At 44.4% G+C, this 12,111-nt stretch overlaps 1 protein-coding gene across 2 annotated transcripts in view; it reads left to right on the top strand.

Moving 5' to 3' along the window:
* The window catches only part of EXOSC7 (exosome component 7), a 51,271-nt gene extending 42,329 nt beyond the window's left edge, over positions 1–8,942 (top strand). For both annotated transcript variants that reach the window (XM_036883915.2, XM_036883916.2), the window contains 3 exons: positions 1,610–1,733; positions 2,792–2,947; positions 8,703–8,942. In XM_036883915.2, coding sequence (XP_036739810.1) covers positions 1,610–1,733; positions 2,792–2,947; positions 8,703–8,807 — 385 coding nt within the window. In that variant the 3' untranslated portion in view covers positions 8,808–8,942. The remainder of the gene's footprint in view (positions 1–1,609; positions 1,734–2,791; positions 2,948–8,702) is intronic.
* Positions 8,943–12,111: the final 3,169 nt, after the last annotated feature.

The raw sequence follows: 12,111 nt of genomic DNA, 5'->3' as shown, positions 1-12,111 counted from the left end.
CCATATTGCTTTCCACAATTGTTGAACTAATTTACATTCCCACCAGCAGTGTAGGAGGGTTCCTCTTTCTCCACAGCCTTGCTGACATTTGTTGTTGTTTGTCTTTTGGATGGTGGTGATCCTTACTGGTGTGAGGTGATATCTCATTGTGGTTTTAATTTGCATTTCTCTGATGACAGGTGATGTGGAGCATCTTTTCATGCCCACAGACTTTTTCATCAGCACTTTCTAATACCTTTCTGAGCATAGTTCTTCATGTAAATGTATCTAAGTATGTTAATTTTGACAAATATATCTAAATATGGAACAGATGGTCACACTGATGGTATTGTTACAGGCAGGGCCTTCTCAGCAGTTGCCTTCCTGGTGTTCCATGGTTTATCTTCTTCATCTGTTTACCTCCTGCCATCTTGAAAGTTGAAAGGTTGGTCAGTTTCAGAGAAAATTCAAACATATTCACATTCTACTCTGTTTTTCTAGTTTCTCTGCCCTTTCATGGGCAGGTTCTGTTAGGCTAGCAGTGCTGTAGAGGGGCAAACACTACTGTTGGCGCAGAAGGCCTGCATTCAGTCTTTGCTCTTTGCTCCAACAATTGTTTAGCACTGTGATCTTGAACAAGTTATTTACATTTTATTTTATTCAGTGAATGAGTCCCTCCTTACGTCAGATATTGTGTTAGACTGTGGCTGGGGAAATGAGAGCAACACTGACCATACTTTCATTTGTAGTTTTTTTTGTCTATGGGGAACATAACTGGGTAACAGGTGATTAAAATGTCCAACTCTGTTTCATTGTTTTTGTTCAGTAAAATAATAAACATGGAAATATCCCAGTAAACTAAAGGATTATACAAATATGTGGTATATTTTATTGGCCTTTCCTTCCATAGGCCCACATAATTTTCCATATTCAGAGTATCTTGGATAGAAAGGCCTAAAATGTCAATGAAAGGTTTCTGAGTAATGAATGAATTTCTGCATGAGAGTGACAATATAAAAACCAAAAAGAATTTCATACAAATCATCATATTAACAAGTCCCCCAGACCCCAATTTTAGGTGGAAGGATTCCCTTTTACTTAAGATTCTCTGCCTTGTTTACTAATGACACAATATAAAAATGTGTGCAGTGGATTTGACAATTATTTGGAAGTTTGTAATCTTAACATAATTGAATCTATATTTTTTCCCTTTATGGTAAGCATTTTTTGCGTCCTGTTCAAGAAATCTTTGTCTACTCCAAGGTCATGAAGGTATTCTTAGTTTTTCTCCTAAAAGGTTTATTGATTTATCTTTCACCTTTACATGTGTAGTCCATTTTATATGGATTTTTGTGTATCGTGTGAGATAGGGATTAAGATTAGTTTTTTGTGCCACATGGATATCTGACTGACCAAGCATCATGTTTTAAAATGATATCCTTTCCTCACTGCACATAGTGTTGCATGTTTGCTTTTGAAGGGATGGATAGGGGTGAGGTTGATAATGTACAGGCTGAGTGTGACTTTATCATGTGAAACAGGGATTTTGACTCCTGTTCTCAGTCTCAAGAGAAAGAAGTTGTCTTTCTTTCTCGCAGTAAGTGGGAGTGTTAATTGTGCTTTTTTTCAGGATCCCAAGAGTTCGTGTTCTAGAGGATGAAGAGGGGTCAAAGGACATTGAACTGTCTGATGACCCTTATGACTGTGTTCGGTTAAGTGTGGAGAATGTCCCTTGCATCATCACCCTGTGCAAAGTATGAGCTTGTACCTGATGGTTTTTATCTTCTGTGGGTCTCCTTCAACCCCAATTCATTAAGGTTACTTAATAGATTGACATATTATAGTCTCACAAACCATATAGAAGTAGGGTTAGCCCAAATCCAGTAATTTGGTTATATTAGAAACCAGTACTATGAGCAGCTCTTCCTTTTTTTAATTGGAAAATATGGAATTCCAGGAGCCTGTGAGTGCATTTCATAGTAATAGGAGCCAGGGTTTGTTAATCTCCTTCTATATACCAGGCGTTTCACTGAAGTATCCTGTATGCATATTTCATTTAATCCCCTCATCTCTGTGGGGTCTTGGCTGGTTGAATAGTAATAGGGTGGGTGAAAGAGGAACACTGTCCCCTTGGTGGGCCCCAAGGTCCACATCTATGAAAAGTGGAGTTGGAGCAGGTCCTGGGCATCTAATATGTCAGGTGTACTTTTTACATTAGCCAAGAGGCCCTTGGGGGCTGACATCTCACTGATTCAAGGCTGTCCAGAGAGACTGGGACTGGCTGAGCTTATCACTGATTCTGCACAGGATTCAGTATATAAAGATAAGACAGGTTAGGTTTAATTCCACTAAAATCGCTTCATGAACCTCACATATGGTGAAGTTGGGACTGACCCAAGCCACCTACACTTGACTTGTTCTTGAGCATGTCCCTAATCATGGACCCTCTTGATTCAACTTTATTATCTGTGGAACATCCATGTAGCCTTACATGTGAATATCTCCTGGGCCTCTCTGTTGGAAAGCCTCAGTGGCCTCTGCCTTGGACGGTCTCTGAATTACAGGTCTAACCCCACTCCCCACCCCATATTTCCATTTCATGTTTTTGTTATTCTGCTCACATAGTGGCCTATGGTAGAATTGTTGAACATTGCTTCAAATGTTTTTCCAAATGAGTAGAATCTAAAATAAGATCTTGAATAGGCAGTGCAGAGTTCTTTGCTAGTGTGGATATTCTTCCCACGAGGCTGTCAAGGGTGGGACTCTGGGATGTGTGTTACCACAGATTTGCTCTGCTGCCCTGACATTGCAGATTGGTTATCGGCACGTGGTGGATGCTACTCTTCAGGAGGAGGCCTGCTCCTTGGCCAGCTTGCTGGTATCCGTGACCAGCATGGGAGTTGTGACATGCATGAGAAAAGTGGGGAAGGGCAGCCTGGACCCAGAAAGCATCTTTGAGATGATGGAGGTGAGGCTCTGGTTCTGAGGCAGGTGCTGGGGCCTGGCTCAGAGTGCTTGCTGATTCCTGCCCCCTTGGTTACACTATGGGAATTCTCCACGTTTATACCCTTGACCCCAGACAGGGAGCTTGGAGAACAGCTGATGTGATGTGGCTGTGTGCTGACCTAGCCACGATGGTGGCAGTGGGGGCTCTGGACTGGAAGTAAGAGCCTGCAGTAATAGTTGCTTATCCTTTCCTTTCCTGATCCTGTTTTCACATTTCTAAATGAGAGTATTGGACTGATAATATCAGAGTCACTTAAAACTCCCAAATCCCAAGCTTTTATGATTTGGTGAGGGACTTGAATTCCTGGCTGTTTGCTGTTCCCTGAAGGGAATGAATAAAGGTGGAGTCATGACCATCTCCCCATTCTTCATGGGTCTAGAAATGTTTGAATAAAGATGAATGGGAAATCCTCCAAGCATCTCGGTGTGGATTGCTCCCCTCAGGCCTTAGCCTGTGTGGCAGCACCATGAGGGTGCTTCCCAGCTGCTCTATACTGTTGGTCAATGTGTCTCCCTTACCTGAAATCTGCTCTGTGAAACAGAACGAGTCCTGTTCACCTGTGTCTTCCCACACGTCCCCCTTGACCTTCCAGAAGTCTTTGAGGACTTTGAGACTGACCAACTGTAAGAATCAGTTGCCAGGAACAGAGTTAGCTGGATCTGGGTATTTTTGCTTCAGGTCACCACTGTATCACAGCTCACGCCCAAAGGTCATTCCTTAAAAGTGAGCAAGTTGCTATCTACACTCCCCATTCCTAGAAACAATGATTTTTCACTGAATATGCTAAGCACTTAATAGGTGTTTTTATCATCTTATTTGAAAGCAAACGTGGGCAGTATATATATGGTGTCCAGGACCCAAGTATGGGGTCTGAAGACCTGCAAATCCTGGCTCTGGGCCACAGTTCTCTCACTGGCAAAATGGTTATGTTGCTAATAGTAGTACCTGCTGCTAAATGTGCTGAGGAGTAAGTGGGGGTGTTGAGGTGAAGTGTGTGTCAGAGTGTCAGACGTATCGTAAGTTGTCAGTAAATGGTAGCTCTTACTCTGGCTCTACTAAGCTCAGTTCAGGCATCTCCAGTTGTGCATGGCAACAGGCATTCTTCACAGCTGGTTGGTTAGTTAATTTTTTAAAAGGAAAGTGTTAGGGAGAGTTTGGTTCAGTGACACAGGGAAGTCAGAGGACAAAGTGAGGAAGGAATTCATTAAAGCAAGAGTGTCAGGGAATGACAGAACAGAATAATAAAGGAAGTTCATTGAACAGCTACTCAGCATGGGGCTTGACCCCTGCTAACTCCTCAAGCCAGGGTCACCTGGTGTCCAGCCTCTGCTTGGATCTGCACAGCATGGGAACTGAGTCCCTACCACCCCAGGCTTTGGGGGAGCTGCCGAGCGCTGGGCGGAGTGAGATTATGTTCTGCGAACTTCCTGTAGGTAAAGAAGGGAGACTTTCAGGCAGGTTACTAAAGAGCATGACTGTAAGCTGCAGGTCCCGGCCACCCAGGCGACGGTAATTTGCCAGCCCAGGTCTGAGCTCTCAGCAGCCCCTCCCTACTTGTCTGAGATAGGACAGAGTGAAGGTTAAAGCCAGAATTTGGAGGATTAGAACGACAAAGTAATAAAACACTTACTACTGGAAAGGCACAGAGACGATGTATTGAAGTGAGAAGTTTATTTAAGGCAAAAGGAGCACACCTGGAGAATGGGGAGTGTGGGCTTCTCTAGAGAAGAGGCATCCCTGAAAGGCTGGGAAAAGATTAAAAGGATACGCACCTAGAAAGTGCGGGCGACCCCACAGAGAGGAGCGCCCCCTGAAAGGTTGAAAGTAGAGAGTTTGAAGTTAAAAGGTTCACCTAGAAAGTGCGGGCGACCTCAGAGAGAGGAGCACCCCCTGAAAGGTTGGAGAAAAAGTTTAAAGGATATGCACCTAGAAAGTGCAGTTGACCCCAGAGAGAGGAACGTGCCAAAAGGCTGGGGGTTCCCCCTTTTAAGGCTTCTTTAGGAATGTGACTAAGGGCTGGGGGTGAAGACTTGTTAAGTGGTCTTTGAATACTTAGAATTAACAAAACAAGGAAATTCCTGCTCTGATTTCTCCCTGGGATACCGGCATCCTGGTCTGGGCGCAGATCAAACAGGCTGCCCGCCCAGCCCCCAAGGTGGGCTGAGCTATTGTCTTGTTTGCTAAAGAGTAAGTTAAGAATCTTACATTTTTAACTGCCTGGGTATTAAAATACATTTTTAAAATGGAATCCTTCCTGCCTTTCACTATGTTGTTTACAGCTGGGCCTGCATGCTAAATTAGTTGCCTAGGTTACAAACTGCTTATTTAGGGCCAGGAGGAGAAAAAGACAGCATATAGGTAAAGGTAAAAAAGTAAGCTGGGCCTGTATGATTAACAAAAAAGACATGGGCTGTGCTGAGGTACTCTTTCTTCATCTGGGGAGTATTCAAACATTCCAGGCCAAGTTGCTCTTGGCTTTTTGAGCTTCAATTGATTAATTTTGGGGCTTTTTAGTGGACTTTCTGGCCTTTTTCTCTTTCTACTCCCGCTTATACCTATTTTCCTGCCTAACAAAAGCACTTAAAATACCTCATGAATTCTGCCAAGAGCCTCTTTAGACAAGTGGCTCTCAAACCTTGTTTTAGAAGGACCCTCCCCCTGAGGAGAATTTTATGAGAATAACTTCAGCCTCTAAACAACAAAAACCGTAAAAAAATAATACTGAAATTTGTGGTATGCCTGCTGTGTGTCAGACCGTTTTTAGTACTTATTGAAAGGGTATCTCGCCACGACCCTCCTTACCCGAACGACTCAGGAGACACGGGCCCACGCAAGAGATTTTATTATCTGAAGGAGAGAGTGACTGCCCCAGAGGGGGGTGGGGAGAGAGAGAGAGAGAGAGAGCAGCAGAGAGAGCAGCGGGACAGAGAGCAGAGATAGAGCAGGGAGAGCAGCAGGACAGAGAGAGGAGAGAGGTTAGAGCACGAGAGAGGGAGAGCGAGCGAGCGAGCGAGGACGGCGACAGAGAGACGGAGACAGAGAGAGAAGGGGCAGCAGCGTGGTGCCTTTTATTGTGGCGGATCCGCTCGGCCTGTTGCTTTGGGGGAGGGTCAGGATGTTTAGAGATAAGACGGGGTAAACCCAGGCAAGCCCCAGGCAAGCCCAGGCATAATTCTCACCGGTTTATGTGCTTGGGAGCATGGGGCAAATGGAGGATAAATTACTATATTCTTACACTTATAATATGTCATTTAATCCTCAACACCCTGTGAGATAATGATTGTTATTATCCCTGTGTGTACAGATGAGGAAATTGAGGCAGGATAAGTGAATAGCTTTTGGGCCTCAAAGTTCATAAATGCTGGAGCCAGGATTCAAACCCAGCTGAAAGTGCCTCCAGAGTCTCTGCCTCAGCCCCCGAGCTGTTTAACCTTGTGGACCAGACTGCTCTGGCTGCTGTGGACAGCTGGGAGAACCAGAGTCCTGTCCAGGGAGCTGAGCTTTACCTTCTCCTGGGTTGGGGAATGTGGCCTGCATGCCTGCTTGGGGCAACCACAGCCTGTGGCCTTTGTCACTGTCTCACACAGGGATGCAGCCACCAGGAAATGCCTGTGCTGCTGAAATTTAGAACCTCAGAGTTCCCGTGCAGGCTGCACCCCCTACGTCTGCATCCTCTTTCCTGAAAGTCCAGGTCCAAGCCTCACAAGTTGTGGTGTCCTCGCTCATCTCCTCTTATCCTCTTTCCCTGCTTTCATTTATATGAATAGTCAGTATCCCTATTCAACAGGCTTTGACATTTTTTCTCTCAGTGTTATGATAAAAATCTTCCCAAAGTCACTTTGGACCTTAATCCTGACTTTGCATTTCATGGAAGTGATTTCATAAGCATTTTCAGTAATACTTGGAGTCTCGTGCCATCAACGCCGGGGTTCTTGTTCACGAAGCCGAAGAATGAGCTTCACAAACAGTCAAGGGTAGGAGAGCAAAGCACAGGCTTTTATTTAGAGATACAGTGAAAGTACAGAGCTTCCGGCTTACGCCAGGAGGGGACAAGAGTGTCTGCGGTGGTACGTTGTCTAGGGGATTTATAGGCAGTTGGGAGACTAAGAGTTAGGCATGTGTCTACCAGATGGTCGCTAAGTGTTTATTTTAAAAGAGACACTAAGTCTCTTATTCGTTTCCCAGACTATTTGGTGGAGTTAGCATAAGAAATTTTACTGCTTTGGTTCTTCTTAGAATAGCAGTTTCTTGTTTGTGGAGCGTATTAATCAAGGCTGCTTGTTTTCTTCTCAGGGTGAGCTGTTTTCCTTTTTGGGTGAGCGGAGTTATTGTCTGTTTGTTAAATAGTCTCAGTTTCAGTTTCTTATCTTTAAGATGGCATCCTTCCTGTCTCACTATGTTGTTTATGGCTGGTCTTGCTTGTGATATTTACTTGGTTAGGGGCTGTAAGAGGAAAAACAGCATCCAGATGAAGTTAAAGATAAACTGTGCTTTTTAGCAGGTTAAAGTTTTACAACAGCCTCATTTAATTAACACAAACAAGACGTGGACTATGAAGAAGTATTTTCTCATCTGGGGAATGTTCAAACATTCCAGGCTAGGTCATTCCTGGCTTTTAAAACTAATCCTTATTGAAGAATGCTTATATTCTTAGCTTGATACTTTACTTCAGAGAATTAGTATGATTCGGTCTTTGTTTAGCTGTTTAATATGGAGTTTTGGTAGGAGTTTTGGTAGGGGTCTTTTTCTGGAGGCCCTTGCCCTACTCTGACTACACCCACGGTCCCTGTCTCACCATGTTACAGTTGGGGCTGGGAAGAGGGCACACAACTCTGGAGAGAATACACCTATAATTGGGAGGATTGGGTAGAGGTCTAGGCCTGAGGGTATTTCTCCTGGACACTCTTGAGAATAGTGCTAGTGACACATGTGAATTAAAACTGCTATGGGAATATAGAAGACGATGAGGTAGAGACATTGTATTCATTCCTAAAATGCTTCATGAGCCCAAAGACAGAATAGCAGTTTCATAAAGATTTTATATATTAGGGTTTCTTGTGGGGCCTCTTGTGTCTTCTGTGTTGGGGCTAATTAGGAAATCTGTGGGTTGACTGACCTCTTAAGGTGTCTTTATTCCAACGTTTCATGCTCTCAGCACCTCTGTGCATGTCAGTGACACCAAAGACCCTGTCCAGGTATTGCCTTTGGTTCCATCTGAGCAGTTCTGCTTGGAGATTTGGTAGCAAGTGTATGAGAAACTACCTTTTAAAACATGTCCTCAGCACCATCTGTTCCTTCCTTAGAGTGACGGGAGCTCTGTGGCTGCTGTGGTCTTCGCGTGCTTACTCTCTGGAGTACAGTGGGACTTGGCTGAGACCAAGTCCAGATTTAGCCGCTTGTTGTAACGGCACCAGTAATGCTAAGTGTGAACTAATGACCGAGGCAGCCTTTGCTGCTTCCTGCTTGCTGCCTAGGGGTCAGCATCTCTTTTTCTTTGTTTGTTTTAGCATGGAGGTTTTCCCAGAATGTAACTATGATGTTTTGGGGGATTGAGATTTCTTTTTATATTCATTGTTTAAGTCAAAGTCCTATAAGGCAGATGAATGTGTTCAGTTTGGGAATGGCTACCTGGCAGAAAGGGAAGTTTTTTCTGGTCAGAGTGTATATGCCTCACAACTGGGTGTGTGCTTTCTTCTGCTCCTTTTCTGCCCTGCAGACTGGCAAACGAGTGGGCAAGGTGCTGCATGCCTCCCTGCAAAGTGTTCTGCACAAGGAAGAAAGCCTGGGGCCCAAGAGACAGAAAGTTGGATTTCTAGGGTGATTCGTGCATCAACCCTCTACTGTGGAGTGTTTGTTTTTACTTTTCCTTTTAAGCCAAAGTTTGTATACATTTTTCTTAATTGTTAAGAATTTTAGGCAACATTTATAAACATAAAATTAAAGTCTATTTTCTGGTCTGGTTTGGTGTGGCTAGAGTTCTTCAGCTGTAAGCCAAAATGCCATTCACTGACTCCCTGGAAAGCCTGGTCCTCGTCCAGTGAATGGCAGTCAAGTTGGCTGGAAGGGAGTGGGCTGTGGTCACAGGCTTCCCCAAGGTAATCGTTCATCTCCTGTTGCAGGAATGCAAAACAACTCCAAACCCCCTAGAATAAGGACATAAGAGAAAAATGGCTTAAAAGAAACGTTAATGAAAAGTAGTTTGTGAATTTTTTTCCCCTATAGAGCTTTCAAAATAAGAATCACCATAAACAAAAAGATTAGTTTTCCCTGTAGTTAAGTGCTTGTTGGGGAGAAGAAAGGAGGAGGCACATGATCCAAGTACAGACCCAGGGCTTCCAGCAGGCTGAGAGCCTCCCTGAGTCCTGCGTAGCCCAGTTCTTACTTCCTCTCCTTCATGAGATCCGGGTGAAGCTCCCTAGGCGGAGGGGCTCAGCAGCCATTTTGGTCCTTAGTCAACCTTATCACTCTTGTTTTGAAATTGCTTTGTGTCTTATAACCACTCCCTGGTGTTTTGTAAGATATCCGTGTTTTATCAACATTAAGAAAGCTGTTTTAGAGATGTTGTCATTTGATTACTCAGCCTGCCTTCCTACTCGAGGAACAGAAGGGAAGGCCATTCTAAATGGCTCCAGAAGGCTCTTCTTATAAGCCTGTATTCTCCTCACAATGTAGTATGTTGGAATAAAGTCTGTTCATGGGTTAAGCAGTTTTTTTCCAGGGGAACAAAAACCCCCCAGTCAACATTAAAGAGCCCTGGGAAAAGAGCTAATTTATGAAAAAGAGTATTTCAGTTGTGGCATTTGCTCTGTGCAGTTTAGACAAATAGAGTAAGGAGTTAGGAACTTATTGCCTAGTGGAAGGAATATGAGCTGAAGCCCTTGCAGACTGGTTCCAGAGGTCCTGGCATGGGCACCTCCTCCTGGCATGGCCGGGTCTTGTCCCTGTGGAGAAAAGCAGCTGCCTAGACTTGGACTTGGAGTTGCAGCCCTGTTGAGAAGACAGCCTGGGTTTTCTTTCCTTTTTCTGTCTTTTCTTTTCTCTTTTCCTTCCCCTTCCGCTTTCCTTGCTGTGTGTTCCCAGGGACTGTCCCTAAGGCACTGTGACAGTGCTCCAACAAGGCAGAACCAGCCTGCGCCTCCTGCCCCGCTCCTGGTTGGCTGCCTCTGAGCCCATGATGGAGTACTGATGGCAGCCAAGAGCAACTAGAATCTGAATAAAGTTTAGAAGCCTCCTGTCTTGATGATTAAAGTCATCAGACAGATGAAGCTTTGCAGGCCAGTTGTACAACAGTATCCAACTGGGCTGACTGGCTGAGTAGTTACAGTGAAAATGAGAGAAATAGCGTCTATCTCTGCCACCCCATACCTTTCCTTGAAGCCCACCCTACCTTTTAGAAGTGTACATCACAAACAAAACAAAACACCAAATAAGCAAGATGTCTCCAGGAGAGGCATTTATTGGAAATGTCCATTATTGCATCTCTCAGAATAAGGGAAGCCATGTGAAGGCAGAGACTGGCAAAAACCTGGAAAAATATTGTCCTGGAGAGACCCTCTGCTTCATTGAGCAGAAGCAGAGCTGTCTTTAGTGGCCATTAAATAAACACCAGGAAGAACACCAAAGTCAACCAAAAGGCAATTAAGAGCTTGCGGGTAGGGAAGGTGAAGATGGGCATGGAAGGAATGCAATATTATTGGATTTTCAAGTTGGTTTTATTGTTTCTGTGATTGCTTAATCTCCCAAATCGTGTAAATTCAAGCCTGCAAAACAACAGTTTAGAGTATTAACAGCAGTTGGCGTTTTATTCCATAAAGGCAGTGGTCTCACAACTGCCAGTCAAGTATAAGTCTTTGCTATTCAAAACTTCTTGGAAGTAATCTGGCAGTGTGTTTTAAAAGCCTTAACATGTTCATGCCTTTTGACCTAATAATTCCACTTTTGGGGATGTAACCAAAGTAAGTAATTCAAAATACAAGGAGAATAAAAACATGAAATAGAAGTTCATCTCAGTATCATTTGTACTTCAGAGAATGGTTGTAAGGTAAGAACCAGTCAGTAGGGAAATGGTTCAGTAAACCTGCAAGTGTTGGATGTCTCTGGTGGGCTGCCTCCATCTCTCGGGCCAGTCACAGCTGCAGGACAGTGCCAGGTAGCACGATTCACTATCAGCAGAGTCTTCCTTTCAGTGCTTGGCCCACAGACCTTTTGTTTTCTGCGTTTAGCCTTCTCTGACACCATGTCACCAAATACTGACAGGAGCCCACTCAGCATTGAAATATGTGTAGCCTGAAAGTACTGGGAACTTAACCCTTCCTGAGGCAACTCACAACCACTTTTGGGCAGGAATCGGGGAGAAATGCTTCTCCATTTGGTCCTTAGCTGGGCAACTCTGAGGTATTTGGCACACTCAACAAAATGTGCTGGGTGGGACCACACCTCAGGTACTTATGACCATGTCAACTCTTTCCCTTCCCTGCTTTACACCCTCTCGCCCTCTCCTCCTGTTCACTGTGGGACCACCTCCCAAATATACTATTGAACATAAGGTCTTGTCACAGGCTTTGCTTCTGGGGAGAAACCAGACTGAGCAGTGGTACTAGACGTGGCTTTAGCAGACCCTCCACATGGGTTGTGGGAACTGGATTGGTCATTGGCGGATGCAGCAAAGGCTCTCTGGGTAGTAATTAAACAGGTTGATGAGAAGCTACGACATCCTAGTGTCATCACTACAAAGTGCCTGTGATGGGTTAAGACAGGAGAGGGAAATGGGCTATGTGAAAGCTCTACCACATTGGTCAGTGGTAGTTAAGAATTGTTTAGTTGGCCGACTTCTATTAACTGCTATGAAAAGCTTTTTAAAAATGGCCGGCTTATCACCAACTACCAACTTGTGGTATGCCATAAAAACCAGAAGGCCTTCACAGCACAGTTTAGAGACTGATCTGAAACTTACAGGGTAGAATGTGCTGATAGACCCAAGATTTGCTTGTGCAAGAGTGGCAGAGCAGCAATGGAGACAAGGTACATCTGTGGCAGGTCCTTTTGTCAAAGTCAGGGCTTTTGTCAGGAAAGATAGGGCCACAGACCTGGGTTAGAGACAGGATCTTGGTCTCCCATGCTCCCCT

This window comes from Manis pentadactyla, chromosome 1 (assembly GCF_030020395.1).
Source record: "Manis pentadactyla isolate mManPen7 chromosome 1, mManPen7.hap1, whole genome shotgun sequence".
NCBI lineage: Eukaryota > Metazoa > Chordata > Mammalia > Pholidota > Manidae > Manis > Manis pentadactyla.
Note: the sequence above shows the minus strand (reverse complement) of the source record. Positions and strands in the feature narration are given on the sequence as shown.